Source organism: Scomber scombrus, chromosome 17 (assembly GCF_963691925.1).
Source record: "Scomber scombrus chromosome 17, fScoSco1.1, whole genome shotgun sequence".
Lineage (NCBI taxonomy): Eukaryota > Metazoa > Chordata > Actinopteri > Scombriformes > Scombridae > Scomber > Scomber scombrus.
The window spans coordinates 17,337,370-17,363,415 of NC_084986.1; the positions used below are offsets into that span (position 1 = coordinate 17,337,370).

The following is a 26,046-nucleotide window of genomic DNA, read 5'->3' on the forward strand; positions in this document are numbered from 1 at the left end:
CCACCTGTTTAATTGTGTTCAAACATCAGCAAACTAGGAGACATGCTCTCTAAAAAGGATGAACACCACTGTTTAGCTGTGTTCATTGACACACATTTAGCCAAGCAGATTGGTACAGCACACAAGCTCATTTGCAGCGGCAGTCTGGAGTCTGTACTGTACAGGATTACAGGAGATAGTCAGTCTACACGCGCACACATTGTGTGATGCTTTTTGTTCCCTTCACATCAAAGAGAATACCTGATGCAGCAGTTTGGCTCCTGCAGAGAACTATAGAGTTAACTGCTCACTGGATGTATACAGGGAGGATAGGATGTCTGAGTGTGTGTGTCTGTGCAGAAATACTGTATGTATTCAACTGTATCAGACATCTGTATCATAGATGAAGCTTTTTATAGCTTCAAATTACTTCATATTTTAAGGTTGATGTATGTATGATATTGTGTTCTGGTTCATTTTAACTTACAATGAGCTTGATAAACTGATTAAGACCTACAAATAAAAAAACAAAAACAAAACCCTATAGATTTTAAAATGTCTCATGATCAAGCCAAATCACTGATGAAGGCTTTTCCACAATAAATTCAGCTTTTCTCCTGCTCATATACACATGCGTACCTGAAGTTAGCATTTTTGTATTTTTTTAAGATTTCAACCATTTTTCTTCAAGAACCAGCACAATCAAACAGACCTACTCACTGATCACACCAGCATCTTCTTGCAACTACACTGTCTGTATGTTTTATGGTAATTAAACATCACTGTCTGTCACTTGCTTTTTAACTGGGTGATCATTTAAAACAGTGGGCTAATTCCAACTGCCAAGTCATATTTAGTTTAAGATGTGCTTGTCTATATAGTAAAGAAATAAGTGTCTCTTAAAGACCTCGGAGCAGTGTTGGTGGCATGAGGCCAGTTTCTTCTGCACCAAGATAAGACTGTCACCCTACGTGGCCCCTTTGGGAGCAATGATAGTGTTGCACAGGGGTAGATCCATAAGCAAGCGCATTCACACACACACCGACCTAAATCATTTGTATTAGTTGGCTTTACATAACACTTCATAACCTGTTCCAAATTGAAGCCACATAAATTGAAGCCATTTTGATCTGGTGGATTGAGACCCTGATTACCAGACTACCTGGCCTTGTCAATTGTACTCTTTCACAATTGGGTTTCATTCTTGTGTAACAGAGCCTAAAATATTAAACCCTCACAACTGCATACAATTAACTTTAAATGTCAATTTTAGGAATTCTAGGGCATAAATAATCTAATGTGACAGTATAGAAAAATATTAAGGTACCATTTTTAATATTACTGTGTCCATAGTTGTCCAAGTGACAGGAAAATTGTCTTCCACCTTCCTTCCACTAGCAGTGTGTATGAAGACTGTGGTCCACAGGGGATGAAGACTCTGACCACCCCTCTAAGCCAGCGTGAATCATCCAATTAAGACAATCACAAAGCACGGCAGCCATGTCTGTTTGTGTCTGATGTTTCCCCCAAACAGCATAACGATCTTATTGGATTAGGGGCTTCGGCATAGGGCGTGATTGATTTTTCTTTAATCGAGAGGATGGTGGGATAGACGCAGGGCCTTGCTACAGACTCAAGCACTTCTTAATGACACACATCAAGTGCATGTGTTCATGTGCACACAAACCTGCATACACAGGCACTGGCCACTGAGCCATTAACTGTCCCTTAAACCTAATAAGATTACACATTTACTGTGGTGTTCTTGTACTTGTTCCATGATACTGGCTGCTGGGACACTTGGAACAAACGGAATATAATGTTCTTGGTTTAGATACAGTAGGTGCTGCTCACTGTTCAGAATGTATTTGTCAGGGTCGGGCTGGTCCAGGCTGGAGTGGTGCACTAGGATGACCTCATCCCTAGATGGACGCAATAACAAACCTTGCAGCTGCCCTCTGCTGCCACCTACAGGTATAAAGAAGTAGTAAAAATATCTACCTGCTCTTTAATACTATATATGTATATACTGTATATATTAGAATATAGTGTAGATGAAAAACAAGTGATTATAGACCGTCTATGCATTGAGTACATCATTTTTCTGAACATAATGTTTTAATGTATTTTGTTGGAAACATTAACATCGACTTTCATTTCCCTTTTCATTTGAGTACAGATAAGTACCAGCATATTTACAATAGGAGGCTTATATACCTTTTTTTTGCTAACTGTTACTTAAACAGCCGATTGCAGTATCTCTGGCAATGAGCCAGTTTATTGCACCACGATAAGATAGCTTCACCCTACATGGCCCTTCGAGTGATATAATAGTGTTGCACAAGGGCCCATTCATGAACACAAGCACACACACAACTTAAACACCACAGACAGTAAAAAATCTCTATCAGCTCTTTAATTATAACTAATATTTAAGAAAAACAAGAAAACTATTCATGGTCTATATCAAAGTTTAATCATTTGCATAATTTAGAAATAAAGTATTATCTACAATCCTATATATGTAATCCAATATATAATTTTGGGTATTAAACTATTAATACATTTAAAAAAAATTTAATATTGTTATTACAGGATTAGTTTATTACATCAAAATTTGGAGTAACAATCACAAAAGGACAAATGACTGTGCATGACACTGGTGAATATGTTATAGCATAGATGAGTTTATTTATCTGCATCATAAACTGCATTAAAAACTACACAATTCCAATATAGCTCAATACATTGTTTAATATCAAACAGTTATGTTTGGCTTTGAGGTTTATTTAATTATTGATTTTTGGTCATGAATCATTGGAGTTTTTGTGTTTGCTGTTGCCTGACAAATTGCCCTCTGGGATAATAAAAAGGTTAAGTGTCAAACCACTGAAACAAGAAGCACCTGCAGTCAAACTACCTTTGCAAAGTCTAAGTCAAGTTTAAGACCAACTCTGGTTAATTCCAAATCAAGACCTGGATTATATCATTACCAATCCAACAATCCTACTACTGTACCCTACACAGAAATAAAGAGAATGCCTCATTATTTCCTGGAATACAAGCATCCCATGCTGCAGGCTCATTCATATGGTACATGGAGAAAAATATCACATAACTTTCCACATTTATTCCAAGTTTAATACAGTTGAGGTTAAATTTAAAACTGCACAGAGGCTGATATTGTTCTGTAAAAACAGAAACAGCTTGAAAACATTTGACCCTTTTCACATTCACCCACTAGAGGGCAGTAGCCAACTACTGTGACAGACACTTGGTCCCCCTTTTCTCTCCTTGATGTGAGCACCTGTTTGCTTTCTGGTTCACACATGTTGGAGAGCTTTCCATATTCTTTAAAATAAATAGTCCACAGGGGGGAGAGATTACACTTCACAGGAAAGGGCATAACAGGCTGAAAGAGTAGAGAGGTATAAAAGCACATGCGTAAGATGATGGGAACTCACATGGTACAGGTATCCATCCATACAGTATGTTTGAGTTAGAAAATGGTTACATATTTACTGTGGATATTTTACATCACTCCCTTATCTACCTGTTGTAGTGAGCAGTCATTGAGGTACTGTGTGGAGGTATATGCTTATCAGGAAGGTGGAGGTGGACGTTAGGTGTTCATGTGTTTTTTGTTGATGCTGCGATCTCCTTCCATCCAGTATGACTCTGTCTGCATCTCCATCAGTCTGGAGGTGGTCCTCTGGAAGGCAAAGATCTCCTCCTCAGCTGTGAACAGAGTAAGTCGTTCTCCTGCGTCCTGAAGAGAGGATCAAGCACCGGAGTTACCAGCAAATCCACTTCAATCTAACTATGCAAGCGGATCAACACATGGAGAACATTTCTCAAAGATTTAAAAAGATACATCTGAAGAAAGAGCAATCACCCCCCTCACACGTGTCATCTACTCACATTTCAACACTTCAGTGAAATCAGTAGAAACTTCTACAGCTACAATATTTATATGATAATAAAATACATCTACATTAAACATTTCATCAAGATCTTTATTTGGAGGAAAATAAATTGTCTACTGTCTATATTTCTTTATTAAAAATGTCACTTTGTTATACATCATATACACTGTTCAGGAGACCTGCAAATGTTACTGTAACTCCTTGAACTTCATCAATAACTGTGTAATTCTACCAGATATAAAGACAAATGAGCAACTCTTCTGTGTATCTGTGTCTGGATAACCTTAAAAAGACAAATTTGATTTGACAGATTTTGGGTAATGATCTTACCCCACTGAGGCCCAGGTCATCCAACAGCTGTCGGTCCCTCTCATCATCTCCTCCGGAGTGGACAAACAGCTGGTCTAAAGGAGCCGCTGCCAGTAGCACCACTCTCACCTAGGATCAGACATGGAAATGTCTGGTTTGTTTGTAGAGGACACTTCCTGTATTATTTAAGGGGACCTATCATGATTTTCCTTATTTTCAGGCATATATATATATGCTACAATGTTGGATGTTCATAATAAATGTGGCCAAAGTGTCGAATAATGAGGTAAATGTATGTACCTGTGAGCAAAAAGCAACAGCTTCAGAATACTGCTCTGAACGCTCGGTTTCAAACTGTTTTTTCGACTTTAATTCCCAGCTGATGTCGATTTGTGACACATTTCTTTATATGGTCATGTGCTCCAAATACACTGCACAAGTTCACTGTTCCACTCTGCTAACATTATGGCATTATTCCATTGTTTTGGAGGTAGTCATGCTCAGCCATGACTCGAATCGAGCTGGGATAAGTGTAAGTGTTTATTCATCATACAGCAGGGAAAAGTAAAATAAGCGGTTTACTTATTGAGAGAGTAGAGACAGAGACAGAGGCTGAACTGAGGGAATGCATAAAGGGCCAGTATAAGATAAATGAGGAGTTTTTTTGAACTATGAGTCACACATAGTCCTCGAATAAAAATACAGAGCTGAAAATGAGCATAGTAGGTCCCCTTTAATAATTGTCTGTTTCCTGTGATCAACAGTAAATAAGAGTGGTTAAGCTTAAAATGACATACTTCTTTTTCTGGTCAAATCTAAGTGTCTTTTTGTATCCCCAAGATGATTTAAGTGCATGATACATTTTTAAAGGAATAAATATAATCTTTACAATCAATTAAGAATTGATTTATACAATAAGAAGTGTAAAAATAACTAATATGAGGTTGACACTAAAGTGAAAACTGTATTGAAAGCTGCATTGAGTGGAAATGAAATAATCTTTACAGACTGATGAAGTGACTGCAGTCTTCTTCGAATTCAGTGACACTATTTCAACCGTCAACTAGCATTTAAAAAAAACAAAACACCTTTTTTACCTAAAATATGTGTTGCCAGAGGAGCAACCTGCTCAAAAATGTTTGGTATGCTGAGAGCAGTACAGCAGCAGTTTCTTGACCTCTCTAATTAGGTACGCATTTAATCTTTAACCAATACTATTATATCTGGTTGTATTATTGCATGTAATCTCACTTTTATAGGATATCAAAACCATTAGGTCACTATAAAAAATCAGGAGGAGTACTAAAAGAGAAACTATATAACCTTGTGGCAGCTTTGGGAAGCAATAACACAGACACATCTTTCTTGTCCAGGTGCTGAGTCGAACCCCCCAAACAAAAAACAAAAACAAACTACCAGACGTGTTGTTACTCTGTGTCTCTCAAAGACCTGCAGCACTGTAAATATATTATTTATTACATAGCCTATAAAGGAAGGAATACAACCCAGATTGGCTCTTTGTCTGGTACAGAGGCATCCAACTGATTTAGGTTTGTGGCACTGAATAAATAGTCCCTCCTAAAGGTGTTAGAGCTTTTCTTCAAGCCAGATATAATTAAAAAATGTACAGTAACACATCATTATGCATTATGTGCAAAATTAAACTTTTCAAAAAATGAAGCTGAAGAATAATCAGCGTGACTTACATACTTAGACAATCTGGGCTTAAACTGTTGTAATAAAGAAAAACATATTTAGGGGAGCATTTTGTCCTTTAACAGACAGAGTTTTGAGAAGCCCCTTTTCTATTTTAACACAATAATGCTCCTGTGCACAAAGCATAACATGTTTTGCAAGGTTGGTGTGGAGGAACTTGACTGCACTGCACAGAGACCTCCACCTCACCCAACACCTGTGGAATAAACAGGAACACTGACTCTGAGTCAGGCCTTATCACAACACATCAGTAGCCCACCTCACTACTCTTCTTCTGGCATCGAATGGGAGGAAACCCACAATCTTGTAGACAACCTTTACAGAGGTGGAGGGTAAAGGCACAAAACCTCCTCTAAAATGAAGTAATCAGTGATATAATATTTGATGGAGTGTTTTTAAGTACCTTGTAGTTGTAGAAGTTGTCTATGAGGGTGGTGAAGCGTCGCGCCTGGTCCTTCAGAGTCAGTGTCAGCACGGGAACATGGCGGATGAATACAGTGTCAAAGAGCTGTGCCATCTCCAGGTAGTCGCTGGCACCCAGAGGCTGGAAAACGACAGACCAAGTTACATACTGGAACAAAGTCAGATCTGAGCACATGTGCATAGTTGCCTTGTAGACACACAAACACAGACACACACACTATAATAAGGGCACCTTGAGCAAAATACTCAGGCTGATGTCATTTTAGTCCCTGTCCCTGGTTCTTTGACATTCAAGAATACTGCTCTCAACATTAACGTACCAACATACTGTATGTCAAACAGAAGAAGAAACCTTGAGGCTCAGATGCCTGCAAAAGCTCACTGCTGGCCATCAGGGTTTAGACACTCACTCTCTCACACAGTGGATGATTGTACAACACAGCTTTATTTGAGATAAAATTGGCAAAACTATTCACAAAATGATCAATAGACTTGCTTTTTGACATTGAGCAGAAAATAGGACCGAGATGAAGGGAAGGTGATTCAGTTTGAGAGCAAAGGCTGGGACAATAAGAACACAGAGAAGGGAAAAAAACAGAACACAGGAGGCAATAAAGAGACAAGACAAGTGCTTTGAATTTGAGCAGTTTTGATTAGAGCTAAGTGGATTTTGTATAATTATTACAAGTATTATCAGTAAGAATATGTGTTATTGTGCAACTTTTGAAACAGAGGTTTGCAGATGGCTTGAAGAGACAAAGGAAAATCACTCACTCTGCCACAAAGCTCATCAAAAGTACAGTCTGCGATGGAGCCACAGGTCTTTTCCAGAGTTACATCCCTGCCCAGCACAGTGAGCACCCGAGGACCTGTAACTATGGAAACACATACACACAACAAAATAAATGACCCTCAGTCATGTCATGCAGTCTTGTATCATTTCATTTACAGCTGAATCATTGCATTAAAACAAATCTATGAAGGAATGTCCTGCATTGCTTTAGTTAATCATAGACTACAAAACTACACCCTCCTCCTTTTAATATTCTGATGTTTACATTTACACAGCAGAAAATGTAAAAGCCAGGCACAAAAACAGCAAAGTAAGAAACTGCTGCAAACTGCAGTATTAAAACATAGCAAACTGCAAGTTCTCAAAACAGGTGAGGTCGAACGTATGTTTATAATAACAATAAACTCTACTTATACAGATAACATGACTTCAGATATTATATTTCAGGTCTTACTGGCACCCTGTAATAACAATTATTCATGTTATGACACCAACCTGACAGGTTATGAGAACTCTAAACTTGAATGGTGAATGATTTTAAATGATGTGATGAGAAGTCTGTCTGACAGTTTTGTGGTTTAAGAAATGTTTGTGAAACATGACACCACACCAGGCTGTGTTTTATAGCAGAGATGGGTTTAAATAAAATAAATAAATAAAAGACCACCTTTGATAATATCATAAAAAACCCCATAAACTTTAAGAAATAAAAATGTATTAAAATGTATGTATAAAGCATGAAGAACACAGGTACTATTTCACATAGCACTGGGGACACTTGGATTATTTTAGTATATGTTCTTTCTTCATTTTTGGGATTAACCACCTAGCAGACAAAAAGTTGATGTTCTACTTTAACTTCCTTACCACTCTTTTGTCTGAGGGCGAGTTCCTCAAACAGCGAATCCAAGCAAGCCTCCGCACCAGGTTCCCCTGTACTGCACGACACACACGGACATGGGTACACACGCATGCACACACGCACACAGGCAACGGAGCAGAAAAGAAATAATACGATATGAAATTAATAATGCTGAAGTGGCCACATCAAACGGCGGCAGTAAGGAGTGCACAGGAGGGGGGGTACTTAGCTTTTCACTCCATCTGTAAAAAACAGGATGTTAGGCTCTAAACGCAAGCATTAGCCTGTGAATGCACGTCAAAATGAGACTAAGGTGTGTGCGTTTTTGTGTGTGTACGTGTGCTTGTGTTTTAACACCGGGTAAAAGGGTGTGATGCACTCTATTTACATACAGTGAAAAGACGAAAGCACTTGAAAGCTCCAATACAGTGATGAGCAACAGCATTGTCATTCATGCTGTGTTTGTATGCATGTATGTTCACAACAGCGTATATGTAATGAGGAAAATAGAAAACTAGCTTTTAAAGCTCTACCATTTTCTCATATTCTATTGATTCCTCTTTCATCCTTTCATGTGTTTCTCAAGGTAATGCATGTCTTTATAAATCTCCCAGTCTGTTTCTCCCCATGTATCCATCTGTTTGCCTTCTCTATCTGTCTGTCCTTAAAATAAAAAATAAAAAAATCAAACTATCTGATGTTCACAAACATTTTCTGTGTGTGTATTTTGTTGATGGAGGCTAATGTCTACTCTTTACTACACTGCTGCAAAAACTCTGTGCCGAGTTGGGCTGCAACAGAGGCACAAATAGGACCAATATTAGCATGTGTATGTGTGTGTATTTTTGTGTTTCTTACAGGTAGTAGAGTTTCCCTGCCGCAGCCTTGTCCAGCCTCCTGTAGTCAATCCCAGAGTCCAGGCAGATGGTCTGGCAATGCTCCTGCACACAAACAACATACAGTGGTACAAATGAAAGAGCGAACACAGTAGAACAAACAAGGCCCTTGTATAACAGCAAAGATGGAAGAAAACATCTGTATTTATAAATTCTGTAATTTTTTATGTGGTTGAAAATCTAAAGGTTTTGTTTATAATTAAACTTCAAATTCAGTAGACAAGTTGTTGATAATGGATTTCTCTAATTTACTTTACAGCCATAAAGATGAATCAGTTCATCATTTAATTGACGGACAAAAATGTATCATTTAAGTCATTTTTAAAAATGTACTGTAAATTACAAACTTTCTCAGCTTCACAATAGTGAGGATTTCCAGCTTGTTGGTCTGAGGTGATGCCAAACTGAACAATTTTGGGCTTTGTACATTTTTTTAAATTTTATTTTCTAGACCAATTAATTGAGAAAATGTTTAGATTAATCAATGAAGAAAGCAATTGTTAGCTGCAGTTTAATTTCCAAAATGTAAAATGTGATTTTCCCCTAATTACTAAAGTTTAAAAAAAAACAAAACTTTTTTTAGTTGGCAGTTTTTCAAATCGTATTTTAGATTTTCAAAAACTTAAAATATATTTTTCATCCAGATCTAAGCTTCATATTAATATTTTCAGGGCACGCAGAAGCTACTGTACTATATCCAGAAAGATACTGAAAATATGAAAAGGAAAAACTGAGAATGCATTGTACAAATAAATCAAATTGTGCAGCAAACGATCTAAAAGATTAGGTTGTTGTATGTGGAAATATATGTGCTGACGCTTCTACTTTTTAGATACAGTGAACTGAATTCTTGTATTTCGAGATGATATATTATTTCAGATTTTTACTCTGATATGCTATGGTTTGTGCCAAGATTTTTGCTTTTTCTCTACATATCATCTGTCATGTGAAAAGTGGAAGATAAGAGCTTTGTGTCACAGCCTCCTTTTCTGTATGAATAATAAAAAGGACAAAGAGCACATATGTAAGGAATGAGTGAACAAATTCAAAAACATGGCAGCGTGATCTTTTGTTCCTGCAGCTATTCAAGTGTGTTACAGCAGGGGTGAACTTGTAATGCAGAGTTCAAACTTTTGCAGATAGTGTAAAACGTCAACAGGATTCATGTCAGGGACTACAGCACAAACTATAATCATCATCTCCACCATTCTATCAAAGAAAAGAAAGGAATTGCATATCATCCCATCCGAGCCATCACCGGCTGACTGAGTATTCAAAGACAGCTCCAGTAAATTATGAAATCAGTGAATTTCTGCCACTGGCCTCCTTAAGCTGCAGGATAATTAGTAATCATCACAAAGCAAGGGGACGGAAATACTCTATTCTTCTCCGCTGTCAACTTTTTATCTCCGTGTCCGCTCACACAAACGGGGTTCCCACTCTGAGCCAATTGGCTGAATCAGGCTTAATAACAACCTGACAAACTCGCCCTCCCCCACGCACAAAAGGGAGGTGTCATTTCATCAACCTACTGTGACCCCACCAACGGGTAAATAGTCCCTCCAAAATGAAAAAAAAAGCAAAAAAAAAAAAAGAAGCTTGTCACTATCGCCGCCACATCATTAGAATCTCAGTTTGTCTTTTCTCCTGCCATCGTCTACTCCCTCCCTTTATGAAGCGTCTCTACCTACAGTTCGGGCGGCTGATGGGTCGCACGGAGCGTTTCTTGACGGTGAAGCAAGGTACAAATAAGAAAGAGGAGAGAAGGAGGAATGGAAACACAATCAGTGATGATGATTCCATTGGTTATTTATAATCAGATGAGGCTGAGGCCTTGCGGGTCATTACTTGATTATCCATCTTGAGGGGATTGTCAAGTTCTCACTCCTCCAAGATTTCTTTCGCCTACACGTTGTGGTCTTTGTCTTCTTCCCTCCACCACCACCACCACGCTCCTCTCAGACTTCTATCCTAGTCAGCCCACTTTATAACTTACAGTCTTCTCTCCAGTTGTCCTTTTAGCTTTTTTTGTATGTCAGTTGCAGAATGACAATTACATCAACTGACTTTGATGTACTTGGAAGAGCATAAACATCTTCTAGTTTTTGTCTGGTGCAGTGCTGGAATTATTAGTTGAAATAGCTGAAATTAAAAGATAACAATTTTGATTAAAAAAATGTGGGATACATCTTCTCAAATATGAAGATTTGCTGCTTTTGTCTGTTTTATATCTTTACAAACTTTGAAATCTTTTGGATTGTTGGTCAGACATTAACACTCTTAAGACCTTTGAGAAATCTCTGGAAAATGTGATCTACATTTTTCATTTTGAATAATTCATGGATTAACCAGGAAAAAAAGCAGATTTATCTCATAATGAAAAAGTACCTCTCTATGTGTCACTATTACTTAGTTTAAGATATTTCTATTAGTATTACAATGCTCAAATTCCCAATTCCAGTTTATTCCATATGTGACAGCCTGCACATGTGTTTGTACTTTTGTTCCTCCAAGATTAAGTTTTCTCACTCGCTGATTGGTTAGGAGGGACTGTAATAATGTTTAATTACATCAATTTGTGTATTGGTTTCTTGAGAAGGCCACACATTATCTGGTTTCAGCTTCTAAAATGTGAGGATTTGCCACTTTGTTTCGGTTTATGTGATAATAAACTGAATATCTTTAAGCTTTCAGCTGTTTTGGTAATTTGAAGCCGGCACTATTTTCAAGAATTACCTATTAACAAAAAAGAAATGAATGTATTTAATTGTTGAAGCCCACTTTTTATTTATCCCAGGAGTAGTGGCATAATATTAGGTATTTGTACCAATTATTTTGCACCAGTTTACCGTGCAGAAACTAGTCATAAGTGAAGCTGACTCACAGAAAAGTAGTGCCACCGCAAATTAAGAGTTTCACCACTTGCGCTGATACATTCACCAGCTCACAGACGCAAGAGGGGAGGGAGAGACAGAAGAGCGAGATGACAGACATGAGAATCAGACTCTCTTTTGAAGAAAGTCATCCAAACACATGTAGCTCCAATCATGTCATTGTCCGAGCTGTCCGCTGCTCTCTCTGGACAGCCGTTTAGCATAAAAACAGAGTGGCTTTTTTTTTTCCAGTGGTGGCCTCTACTCCCCTCAGCACCCGCTCCCTTCACGCCATATCTTTCTCTATCCTTTACTCCTCAAAAAGTTGCTTTTGAGTTTTTCAAAGAGCGCGGTGCCATTGAGCTCCAACAAAAGCCAAGGATAGCTGACTATTGGGCCCTGATGAGGTCCACTCCCTCATTACCCGGCAGCAGAAAACATTTGATGCTTTTTTTGTTTGGCCCGGAGAATTGACCAGGCCTCAAAGAAATGCGGGGTGGGAAGGCTGAAAAAGAGACGAAGGGGGGAGAGAAGGGTGTGGGGGAGGAGGAGTGGGGAGGAGGGGGGAAAGGTTGTCGTTCATTCAACCATGTGTGTCTTACAGCCTTGTGTGCAGGGACAGAAGAAAAGAGGGAGGCAGGGATAGAGGGGTCGAGAGAGACGGGGAGAAAAGAGAGAAAGCTTAAAACACTGCCTTTATGCTGGCAAGTTCTGGACGACTCTTCTGACATCAAAGTGTTTTCACTAACTGGGAGCTGCTCTGTGTGTGTGTGTGTGTGAGAGTGAGAGTGTGAGAGTGTGTGAGTGAGTGAGTGAGTGAGTGGGGGGTGAATCTGGTGATTTTATTCATTCTTGGGCAGTCGGGGGGGTTCGTGACAATGTGAACACCCTAATTACACCTAATGATCTATTCCCTTAAAGTGTGACTGCCTTGGGCCAGCGATGGTTTGTTCTGCAGGGTCGTTCTCACAACCTCCCCCTGCCTCGGCTGCTACTCCTGGGGAAACATCTTTTGAGTTGGAGGCCCCACCTTTCGTGATCCAGGACCCCACTGGACCCCCCACCCTCGACCCCTCTCGAGCTCAGTTGAGGCCCAAAAATGAACCACTCCAAAAACTCAGGGAGGCTGCGCTACCTGCACCTGGCCAAAAGAGGCTCCACCTGTTGGTGCCAACACACCGAGCCCTAAACAGCTGAGCATCATACTCCTGTGTTGGCTTTCAGTGTTACACCAAATTATGTGACCCCATTAGAAATTTCAGCCATATTGCTTCTGAAAACAGTTTTCTATCATACATCATCACATACATCAGTGATTCCCAACCAGGGGGATGTACACTTACTCAGTTAAGAGGTCCTTGAGCTCATGTGATCAGGCTGTGGGAGTACATCAGACAACATTTTTTGGAAATCCCTAATATTTTGGTAGCCAGGACCAAATGGTTCCTCAAAAGTATTAAATGGAGTAACAAATGTTGATAGCTGTGATTTATGACCCATTAGACTGTGTGATGTTATATAATTAACTACAGAAAAATACCAAATGTTTGACCAGATATTGCCAGGTAAGGTGTTAGTTGGAGCTCTATAGACAGACCTTTAGTTTCCGTTATCACAGCTGATAAAATTTGTGACCATGTGCCAGTGAAAATAAAGTAAAGCTTAAAATAACAAATTTGGTCACAGAATTTGGTGTAACACTTAAGAACAAAACACATTTCTTATCCTTAAGCTACATTTTCAACCCATCTGACTTCTACAGTTGTCCAGCCCTGGTTTGCATGTCATTTTCAGCTTTGATGTCTTACGTAAAGCACTTTAAATTACCTTGGAACATCGAGCTGAAAAAACAGGATCAGTCGCAATTAATTCATTGATCGATAGAAAAGTGATCTCCAATAAGTTTGATAATCGAATAATCATTTCAGATATTTTTTTAAAACAAAAATGCAAACCTCTCAAATAAGATATATATTTTTTTTAGCCTTCTATGACAGACATGTCAACTCTGGGCTTTAAAGAATTGTGATTCCCTGTGAACATTTTCTGACCTAAATGACTGTCATAAAAATGACAGTCAGACTAATCAATAATGAAATCATCATTAGTTACAGCCTTAATAACATATATACAAATAAAGTTGCCTAAAAAAGTGCTGTATTACTGACATTAAAGATTCTAAATGTGCTCATGTTAGTACTGCCCATATCTCCATAAAAGTCTGATTCACTTCCCATTCTCTAAAAAAAAACAAAAAAACACTGAGCTGGATTTACATTTTTGTGATGTTCCAGAAGTGAAAAAAGGACAAAACATCAAGAGGTACATGGGTTGAAGTGTAAAAAAAAAAAGGGTTTTAAACATTCAGGTCAAGGTGAAGGTAGAAATGGGAATTACATTTTTAATTAAAGGTAGGGTAGGTAATATAGTTTTGAATACACCAAGTATAATGTACCAGTGCACACAAATGCATACAAACACATCTGACACCTAAGTAAATAACAAGTCAAGGTAACTGGATCAATTAAAATATTAGGGAATAAATACGGAGCCAGTATTAGTTCCTCGTGTTCCAAAGAAGAAAAATCGATTTGTCTTTTATTATTTGTTAATTTTTTTAGTTGTGAGGCATTGATATGAAAGAAGTGAGGTACGCCCTCGAGACATACGGTGAGTGCCACTGCCCTGCCATTAAATGCTCTGGAAGACAATGGCAGTCATCAAATATCAACATCTATTTGATTTGAACTGGCAGGCTGCCGGCTCTTCACAGGCAGTCCTTCTCACCAAGGTCTTCGCTGGAGGACCACATCCCTCTCATTCCTCTATTTTTCTTTCTCCAACATCCTGTTTTTCTCTCATCACCAACTGCACAGCACATAGCAATTATTAACAATGACACACATAGAAAAGGGAAGGAGAGGAGATTAAAAAACAGGAGGAAAACCAGAGATACTCAAAGTTGCGTCAGGGTTGTTGTCATGCGCCACCCACCCCCCAATCCCCCCCACCCCCTTTCAATGCAACATTGTGCACGACTGCAATCGAACAAGCGGAGAGAAAATAAAGTCACTATTCTGCTACCAAAATACAGAGACCTGACCTTGGGTGAGTAAATCCAGTGAGCAGAACAGGATAGTGATAGAATAAAGAGCGGGGATAAAGGGGTAGAGAGAGGATGGGCAATGAAAAGTGGAGTGGAGAGGGAGGACAGTTTGAGAAAGAGAAAGAGTGTCTTCGTTACAATACTGGCAGTGTCCATTAAAAAACCCCTTAAACCCTGTATTTTACAGAACTTTGCCATGGCTACAAAGAAAGAGAAGCCTAAACAACTGAATAGATTCCCCCGATGGAGTCTACAGCGACGTTACAAAGGACAAGAATTCACAAATGGCTGATTGAATGACAAAAATAGTAAACAGTCAGGTTCAGTGAAGTTGTAGGTTTTCCATGTCTGGCAACTTTGTACTTGATCTGATGATTACTTAGTTTGCAGAGTAGGAACCTGGACTAATGATTAGGGGGATGGGGTGCTACGGAAAAGGGGGTCCAAACTAATCAGAAGTCAATAGTTAAATAAAGACGTCAATCCAGGCGGACAGAGGCTGTGGATTAACCTCTTCCACTATGGCTCAGGTGATAGGGAGGAGAGGTCAGAGGCTATTTTTTTTACTTTCTAACACCCTCATTCACCCCCTCACTCACTATAGAAACACAGTCAGGCACGCACATACAAGAGCGGGCTGCGTCAGGGAGGAGGAACCTGCACCACTGGCCCCTGCAAGAATTAATTCAATCTATTAAGGGTCAGCTAGTTAGCAGCGTGACCCTGCTAAAACACGCTTTAACTTTACAGAACAGGCCCACTATAGAGAATGCCTTGCACCCCCCAAAAAAGACCGACCCTGAAAACCAGATGGCCTCACAAAGGGGAACATGGGACCCTGAAAGAGAGGAGGTAGTGCTGGGCAGAGAGGGACAACATGCATTCAGGACCTTGATAAGGGTGGATTAGAGAGGGCAAGGGTGCTGCTGGAGGAGGGGGGGAGTGGGTGATGAGCAGGGTGACTCCAAGGCCTCCACGGTTGTGGAAGTGGCAACTTCTGTATTTAAGATTCAGTGGAGCTCTGACGACCATGAATGTGTCTGTGGCCTGGACTCCGAAGAGCATCCATGTTGCTCATGTTAAGCAACTGTATGCTTATCTCATACACTGCAGTACACACATTGAGGTTTGTGATGTAATTGGTACATATAATAGGATCACCACTAAAAACCCAAGTGGCCAATTATTATTAGAGACTGACCAATAATAGAGTTTTGGGGAGGATTTAAGAGGATAAAAGTTAATTGCTGATGTCAGACAGCACACAAACTGACACATATTTAATTAGAATCCCTCAAATTGGTTTAGCAAAGGGTTTTGATAGAGATAAACACCGGGGGTTGGGTATTTTACAGTCACATACAACTATGTTAAACCTCGTTTATCTGGAGCATTTAGGTCAACAAGATGTGTATGTCTCACAGGAGATTAACTGGAATCACTTAAAGTCAAAGATCATCTTTTGGAGTTTGCATTTGCTTTATCTTTTTAACCCTCCTCCTAACAAACTCCTCAGTGTGCAGGCGAAGGAAGGTAAGGATGTCATTCCAGTTCATGTGCTGCAATGAATTAGCAGGTTGCTGAAAAATGTACAGACCACATAATTATTAAACTGCTTAAGAACTCTCCTGCATCACTTTCTATATTTTATAACATGCATACACAATCCCAAAATAGGATTGTGTAGTGATTTATTGGTATTTGTACATTCTACACAACAACCTGTAATTACTGATGTCATTATTACACAAGTGTTATTGTATTAGCATTGTAACAAACTGCAATGCCAGTAAATTACATTTGAACATTTTTAAAAAGTTTTGAGTGGTAATTTTCAGTAATCCTGTCATACAGAGTAATTATCTGCTACTCTACATTGACTGTGAGTGTGACTAAGTCAGTATTTACTACATGTAAAAAATGTGTTTGTCTGTACATATATCTATCTATATATCCATTCAGCATATTGAAAATGGTACTTAAAAATAGCTCGAAGTCGTCAAGTAATCAGATATATTCAATTCTGCATTATTTCCATCATTAAGGTAACTTCCATTATCCTGTTACTGTGGCTAAAATAGAAAACTGTTGGGAATCACTTTTGGAAGTTGTGAAGCAGAGGAGTCATACAGAACGTAAAGTGTATCATCTTTGGATTATTGTACTTAATATCCACCTAATTATGTCTGTGTGTATGCTTATATGTTTGAGGTGAGTGGTCCTATGATTCTGTTCCCTAATGAATAGTGAAAAATAATCAGTACTTTTATGGGCTGATAATACCATTTCTATTTTGAATAAATACCAATAAAAGGTGTAAGAATGCTCTCCTCCTCTGTTGCAAAATGCATGACAACAAATTATTATGCAATTATTTATGATCATGATCACTCCAAACACATCAATGATCATCTGAAATTCAGGCAGGATAATGGTGCTACCTGCTTAAATTGCAAAATAGATTTTTCGCTAGAAATGCTAACCGCTGCATCGCTCCTCTCTTCTCGTCTCGTCTCCTCTCCTCTCTTCTCCCACCCCCTCCCCCTCCTTACTTTTGAAATGCAAGCAGTCCGGGTCAGTCACTCAGCTCATCCACCCATCTCCCATTCACATTACCTGTGCTCACCCATGCTCCTTCCATCTCTCCCTACCTTTCTCAATCTTTCACTGTGCCCTGGTATGATCAAAGACAGCTTTGTGACACTGTGTGAGGCATCCAGGAAGCAGAAAACATCAAACCACTACAGAGCAACTTGCAAAAAGACAGACACATGTATGAGTGTGTGCGCATGTGTTATAAACAAATGAATAAATTAACAAGACAAGAGAGGGGGATGACTTTGTCTCTACCTTCAGCACATCGATGAAAGGTAGGAAGGTGTCCCTCTGAAGTCCGTTTTTGTACAGATCTGAAAGAGGAGGGGAGGGCCTATATTAGAGCTGCTGTTTAGCCTCCTAATAATGCCATTCCCCCGCCACAGATTGGCACATAAAGTGGCTATTGATGAACTGAAGGATGGGTGGGGAGGCATGACAAAAGGACTGGGACCAGGGGAGAAAAATGGATTTCTCTACCGGCAGCGGCAGCAACATAAAATTCATTACATTCCCAAACAATGGTGGCGAGAGAAAGGACTGTCGCCTTTTCAGCGTGGACAATGTCCACAGTAGCTCGCTGAATAGAGGTTTCAATTAGCTCGGCTGGAACAAATTACATCTGAAGTAGCATCCCTGATAGACAGATAAAACAGATCGGGATTCACACACAAACACGGACAAAGACACACATACACGTACACACACATGCACACAGGCTTAAGCTCTCCAGCTGCAAACGCAAACAAATGGTTGTTGTTGATGTTTGGGCTTAAGCTTACTATAGTAGGCCCTGACTCACAAATAACACTCTCTCAGTAACTTCTTCACTGTGATGGACTGTGTGGGTGACATGACTATCGTCATTGTTTAAGGACCTTTCTTTTTGAGAGTGAAATGAGAAGATCAATACCATTCTGATGTCTGTATGGTAAATGTAAAGCTACTGTGAGCCGGCAGTGAGCTTAGCTTAGAATTAGGACTGGAAACAGGGGCAAACAGCTAGCCTGGCTTTTTCCAAAGATAACTAAATGAACACTTTGTATATCTTTGATTATTTTGTTTATTCTGTAATAGTTGGAGGGTAAAAACAACACTTAATGGTTTACTGGTAGTGATATGCTGGCTAGGAGCAGCGACTTCCTTGAGTCTTGTCTTAAAAAGTTGTGCTAGTCAACCAGCGGACACTGGTCACACCACATAGGGTATAAACCCCAATACAATGTTTCTACACTTCGGTTTTTGTATGTACTTAACAATTTATAACCAGTTAATTATGGAGTAGGCAACTTTGGTTAACTTTGAAAAAAGCCAGGCTGGCTGTTACCTCCTGTTGCAGTCTTTGAAAGCAGCTGTTGGTTGTAGCTTCATATTATCTGTGCAAATGTGAGTGGTATCAATATTTTCATTTAACTTTTTGCTAGATGGGAGAAAAGCCTCTTTCCCACCATGTCAAACTATTTTGCAACTTATTTTTTTATTGGGTACAACATCTTCACATTTTTGATTGTCAATTTATACATTAAGATAGGACATACTTGATTTCCCCCTCTCAACCATTGTTTCTCACTGCCACAACATTTTGGAGCATTTGTCATATCATTATTCAGTCGCCTCGTCTGTGTTTCACCTTAGGGTGGCAGTGAGGGATGGATAGATGTCACTGTCAGTCCTTTTCACTTGCCTGCCCCCCACCAGGCCCCCAAACCTTTCCCATCCCCCATCCCAACATTGATGTCTCTCAATCCCATATTTAGAGTGATAATACCTGGGAAAGAAATTCTGTCTAGGTATTACAGATTACCCAGGAACAATAACATAACACAATATACCTGACTCTCAAAAAAAGCTAGGGTTTAGGGCTAGTCTTCTTCTATTCCCTTCAGTCAATTTAACTTCAGATTAACTGGATGTTCCCTCTTGAGCCAGTTCAATGTTGCTGCTTTTTTTTTAGTAGTTGCCAGAATTTCCCTATGGAGCTGGAAACCAAATACTTTATCTAGTAATTTAAACACTTCCCTCCCTTTACTTTAACACAAGCAAAGGATGTGATGTACGTCTTGAAATGTTTTCTGAATCACACCTGGAGTTAGCTACAGTATATTTTGGTTAACATATATAAAATCAATGAATCAATTACATCAATTATCAAAAAAACTTCTTACCAAAAGTTATCTATGACAATTGAAATAAGATTGAGACCATTAATGTAAACTGCCTTTGAGATGCAATGCACTGAGGTTGTTACACTCCAAAAAGACGCCGTTTATCCCCCTTACCTTCCTCACCCTCATTAAACTCCATTAGTATATAAAAACAACAACACAATCCTACTTTAGCTATCATCTAGGGCCTTTTGATACTGGCATCTCCACATCAATAAAGATTGAAAATCTATGCCTTTCATGTCCAGTTGTCTCTTATGGCTTTCAGTATTCCATTAACCATGTAATTAATACCAAGTAGGCTCTCTATCAAGTTTGCATCAGTTTGGCGCTTTGTTCTTAATAGCTAGCAAATATCAGAGACGCCCACTTTGTCTACGAGAGCCATTTCGCTACCATCCACTTCGTAGCCACTCAAGGCTTTGAGACATCTTCCCTGAAAAAGAAAGACGTCAGATAGGACATCCCCACCTTGATCACTATCTTGCTCATTCTTTTTCTAAGCCTTGCTCCGCTGGCAGTAAGTGCAACATCAAAGCCTGTTTAAAGGCTGCGTCATGTCTCACAGGTCAGAGATGCATCAAATGTCGCCGCCTTTTCTTCTGGTTAATTGCTGAGAACCGGAAGTAGGTGGTCCTGTAAAGCTTTTTTAAAGTTAAGAATGATTGTAATATTTTACTCTTATCTTCTGGGTCCTTCTGACTTGAATGAAGGCAGCAGGTTTTTTCTTTTGAATTACTTTTTTTTTTTTGCACGCTGACAGTTCTTGACAGCAGCTAATAGTGCCTATTTTTTTTGAATGTACACATGGTGCAGAACAATGTGAGGCGTTAACATGCTGCACAACTCTTCTCCAACATACTGGACCTATATGCTTTACTCCACAAATCTCCAAAGTGTGAATAGTAACATTTCTACCTGTTCTGATGCCAGCTGCTCATTTTCCTCAAAATGTTCTTCCTTATGATTTCTTGACATACAAATTGGCATATTAGGACTCATGGACAATTCTTCTGCAACACAAGGTTGACTCATAATGGCAAATCCTGCCTGTAATCCCCGTACAGTAAATTGTATTCAATGAAAAACTTCCCACAGTTTAAGAAAACAATTTTAAGTGACAAGTTGTTTCTGAGGATGGTATGGTTCAAAACTGGTATTTGTGGTTTTAAGAAAATGTACGTAATAAAACCTATGGTCCAATACTGCACGTGTAGTGGTGTAACATCTTATACTGTTATGTGTCCATGCAATATTAGTAGCATTGCATATTTGTTGTCAATAGGTTGTTAAATAGGTTGATAATGTGTGACTTTCATGTTTTTACAGCAAGCCTTTAAAATAGAGTAATTGGTTTCTGAAGATGTCTTTGTGTATAATTTGGGAAACACCCCACATGTGCCAAGATGTGTATTCAGTAACAATACAGTTGTGTAGTGATTAGAAGCAAATAAAAAGGTACAATATGTATGTACTCAGACACTCTTCGTACCGTCAGGGGGTCTGTTGGATGTGGCCACCACCACCACTCCAGTCTTGAACAGCGTCTCGAAAAGCTGCTTCAGGATCATGGCATCGGCAATGTCGGTCACCTGACAGAACAGAGAAGAAGAAGGGGGAACACATTCATTTACTGTATAATTTACCTTTTCCTTGCTACGCTGCATATGTGTGCATCTGAGGTCAAACCATGCCATCAACACTCCATGTTGATTAGTGTCATTCAGGTGTGCTCATTCAATCCTTTGTGTCTGGTCATGGCCATTTGGAAACACACACACACACACACACACACACACACACACACACACACACACACACACACACACACACACACACACACACACACACACACACACACACACACACACACACACACACACACACACACACACACACACACACACACACACACACACACACACACACACACACACACACACACACCACTTGAACTGACTGCAAATGGTCACGAAGCTGCTTTCTGCTGAGGACAAGAAGCTGAGGTAAGGCAGCGGACTCAAGCTAATCAAGTGAGCAGACATGAGAATGACAGAACACCAATGAGAAAACAAGAGGAAGAAAGGAATAATGAAAATGGAGCAATGTGAATCCAGACTGGCCATCTTGCTTCAATCCAAGATGGCCATATAAAGGCATATAAAAAGGTGCACACATGGTCTATGAACTATACACAAGGCTACCAGGTTATAATACATAAATACAAATTCAACAGTCTGCTGCCTTTTTCATCTGCATCATTTCCATGAGTCCACAATAAACAAAGGTCAATGACAACACTAAAGCAAGGACGTTTATGAGTCGCTGGCTGTTAAATGAAGTGCTATGACCTTTCTATTAGTAATGCAGAGCTCTCACTTTTGTTCTTATTCTCTCATCTCTCCCTCTCTTTCAACTCTGGTGTTCTTTTGAACAACCATGAAGGGAGAAATCATTCTACCCTGTAATGCACAGTAGTCAAAGCAGCGTGTACATAACATCCCTGATTACTCATGACTAATATGAGCATATTATGAAAGACAGACTGATTTAAGGCCTCTCTTGTTGCTTTAAGTTGTCAGTCTCATGCCAATTGCCATTTATATTTAACACTATTTACAAATGTAATTAGGTTTTCTTTCAATATGACATATAAAAGAATGAATCAAATTTTGGGGAGACATTATTTCCCATTACACCAACCACATTTTAAGTAAATTGAGGGACTTTTCTTTAAAACAAAGGGCAAGTCACATTTTGGAATGAAACCTTTAAGAATTAGGATGTCTTGAACAAAAGGAAGACTTTCCAGTCATGTATCTGTCCCGCCCCCTCCTCTTACTCCCTATTGCCTACTTTCCTGTGTATAACAGGCACTTGTGATGGCCATACCCACAGCATATGCCTCCTTTCATACTCTGGAGAGTCTTCCGCTTTTGCATATTAGCCTCACTGCCCTAGCCAATACTTGATTAACATCTGTGTTAAAGCCTTGATTTTGCTAAGGAGAGGTGGCTAGGGGCATCAAATTAATGTGTGTGAGTGTGTGTGTGTGTGTGTGTGTGTGATTGTGTGTGCGCGTAATGAGAATCAACAGAAAGCCAAGACTCTGTGTCTCTCTAAAGGGGCCCCCATTTCCTCCGACCGCAGGATTTTATTTTCATTTCAAAAGAATCATTTAAAAATGACCTTTTATACAACCTGGATTTGTTTATTCATGTGCCCTCAACATGGGCATAGTATGAGGGGCAATATTGATTGCTGAATGAGTAGGGGGAGAGGGAAAGAGAATGGGTACCCACAGAATGAGAAAGGTGGAGGGGACTGATGTAGCACTTGTGGAACACAAAAATAATGGTGCAATCTCTGTCAACCAACGCCGATATTTAAATGAGCATCCAATTACTCAAGCGGCTGTCAGTTTACAGCGAGGCACACGGGTGCCAAATTAAACCTCTTTTGATGTTACACCTCTTTATGTACACAACCTATGAGCAATTTCACAGAGGCTGCACAGTGACTGAGGCCCTGAGACAATGACACTCAAGCGTTTTCTTCTCACTCTTCTTCTTCCCTTCTCGCTCTCTTCCCATCTTTCCATCTCGGACCTCTCAATGGCGAGTATTCATTAAGGGAGCCGGGTGGGGGCCGTAAAAGGAGGGAGGGGGGCTACAAATTACTGATAATGGCACGGCGCTAATGAAGAGAATGGAGAAATGTCATTAGCATTTAAGAGGATAAGATCCATCTGACCCGCCGCCGCCAGTCGCTTTCTAGCTCCACTCACTTAAGGAAGCAGGAGAGTGCGACTGATACCCAGAGCCTCATTTGCATTGCTGAGTGGAGGAGGATGCTGATTGGTATAGACCCCCCACCACCCACCCCTGCCCCCACCTCCAACTCTCACAACCCTGCAACCTCTTGTTTATGCATCACAAACAACGCGCACATGTCTGCTTGTTTCCCCTCCATTCACCGGTAGCAACAGTCGACAAGCGAAAACAGCAGAGCTGGCGACGGCAAACAAAACAAATCAATGAGAATGCACAAACAGCGCCGCAGTTTAAAATGTGAAAGACAGGCGGATGAAAGGAGCAGCTCTTGATCCTCGCAGATGCACAGAGAGTGATTAGAGGAAGCAACCGCACCTTCTTTGACCTTTGACCTGCTGGCATTAACTGTAATGATATCAGTAAGAAGAGCAACATTGTGCTACTAACAGATGTGTTTGGTTGGCTAATGATAAAGACGGAAGCACACGTCCTTCTGTACTGCAGTGAATGACTAACTACCTTACAGTGAATAGAGAGTGCTTTGGTAGTGGTTCTCTCCTCTGACACCGGAGGGTAAAATAAAGAGAATTTCTGTAGCGCTAATGGCTGAAGCTGCCTTTTAGTTGTGTATATCCAGTGTACAAACAGTCTGGGTGAACGGTTTGGTAACCAAAAATAACTGTGAGCGCATAAAAAAGTAAGTAGAGATATATTACTGTTTAATCCAATCACAAGGTAAAGAAATGCTACATGTTGAATATATATGTGAGATTTTATAATTTGACTACTACTTGAAAACTACAAACTATAGTGTTTGAGTGCTATTGGACGTCATTGGACTCTTCTGCTATATTTAAAATGGCCACTAGGTGTCCCCAGTCCTGTTTTTGTTGGGATGTTAAGACCATCCAGTTGGCCACACAGGAAAGACGTTTAAAACGATTTTTTAACATTTCTGGCCTAGACAGACAGAAATGTGAAAAACAAGTGTAAAAGATAACTTTGTTTCCTTATTCACACATTTCAGGGTGTCTTTTCAGCAAGTTAGTATTCATGACAAAGTCTCTTATCCTGTGATTTTCTATTGACACTGGCTTTGTGTTTGCAACTCCTGTTTGCTTGCTATGGCTGCTGAATACTGTATATATTTTTAAAATGTACGCAAAATTGTTTAAATAATTTATTATCTGTCTCTCGTCCTACTTCAGCTGTTAGATTGATCTGTTTTGTTTGGCACAATATTGTAAATACATTTGTAAAGCTGTAAATATACATTGTACCACATGCTGACCTTTTAATAATCTTTTTTTCTGTACATAAAGTTGTGTAAATGGTTGTTTAAATGCCCCTTAAAAACAGATTACTTTGTTCAGCATGCTCACATATTATTTAGTTAATATAAATTTGTGGTGCATTTTAAGGACTAAATGGGTAATTATTTTATCCCAGCTAATAGATATATCTTTATTTCTTTAATCAAATGCCTAAATACCTGCATGGCATTATCTTATATACATAAATATATATATATATAAATATAGTTGTACTAATATCATGTAGCAGAGTAAAACTGTTTTAAGCAGTTGATATAAAGAGCAAGAACAGAATTTTATTGTCTTGTTTTCTACTTGCAGGTAATTTTCAAGCAGATTTTAAGAACAGAAATACACACACTTCACACACACACACACACACACGCATGCACGCAAGCTCACCTGAAACTCGTCGAAACACAAGAGGCAGGTTTCATTGCTGATCTCCATGGCAACCGGTGATATGGGGTCATAGGTGAACATTTTCCCTAGCCTTCGTTTTGGCAGGCTTTGTTTCCTCCGGTGGATCCCTTGAAGCAGTACACAAACGTCAGGCACATCTTAAAGCACACCTGCATCAGCAACACAAGGCCACTGACAATGCTGAATAAAGCAGTAATTTCACCTGTATGCATAATGGCAGACAATTAGCAGGGGGGCTTCAGGACAAACAGAGAGATAAATATAGGATCTCTGGCGCATGAGTCAGAAAACTTCCATAAAGTCACGCAAGCCAAACTGCTGTTGTTAATGTTGTATAGTGGGAGGAGAATACTAACTTTTGTGGATGTCCAACATGAAGCCATTGAAGTGCACTCGCTTTTTATGGGTGTTTTCCACCCGAGAATAAAACATATCCATCAGCATGGTCTTCCCTGTGCCTGACAGGGAGAGATCACTTGTTATAACTTCTGTTCAGTTCTTGGGGATCTTTTAGACATTTAGCACCATATAAAATACCATATTCATGTGTATTTCTGAGATAAAAACACCTCTTTTATGTGTGTATATCTTACCAACATCTCCGTAGATATAGAAGCCTTTGGGTGGTGGTAGTGGAGGAGGAGGAGCGGGTTCTTCCTTTTGGGGGGAAAAAGGAAAAAAATTAGGAAATGACTGTAGGATGTTTGTTTCATCTCAAATCTTTCAACAGCTGTTTGTCATCCTAAACAATATGATAATGATAGCGATAATAAAATGCACCACAGTTAATCATAAATCAGCTGGGTCTTATAAAAGCATGCATACATTAATTCCTTATTAAAAGCACAGGAGCTGAATAGCTGGTGACCTAAATAAACTTCATTATATACATTA

General features: G+C 39.4%; 1 protein-coding gene across 1 annotated transcript in view; it reads right to left on the reverse strand.

Moving 5' to 3' along the window:
- Positions 1-2,507: 2,507 nt before the first annotated feature.
- The window catches only part of afg1lb (AFG1 like ATPase b), a 28,235-nt gene continuing 4,696 nt past the window's right edge, over positions 2,508-26,046 (reverse strand). The window contains exons 3-13 of the mRNA XM_062436945.1: positions 25,746-25,809; positions 25,509-25,610; positions 25,132-25,259; positions 21,136-21,235; positions 17,734-17,792; positions 8,867-8,949; positions 8,014-8,084; positions 7,128-7,228; positions 6,334-6,474; positions 4,236-4,343; positions 2,508-3,748 (exon numbers count right to left, since the gene is read on the reverse strand). Of these exons, the coding sequence (XP_062292929.1) occupies positions 3,602-3,748; positions 4,236-4,343; positions 6,334-6,474; positions 7,128-7,228; positions 8,014-8,084; positions 8,867-8,949; positions 17,734-17,792; positions 21,136-21,235; positions 25,132-25,259; positions 25,509-25,610; positions 25,746-25,809 (1,104 nt within the window). The 3' untranslated portion in view covers positions 2,508-3,601. The remainder of the gene's footprint in view (positions 3,749-4,235; positions 4,344-6,333; positions 6,475-7,127; positions 7,229-8,013; positions 8,085-8,866; positions 8,950-17,733; positions 17,793-21,135; positions 21,236-25,131; positions 25,260-25,508; positions 25,611-25,745; positions 25,810-26,046) is intronic.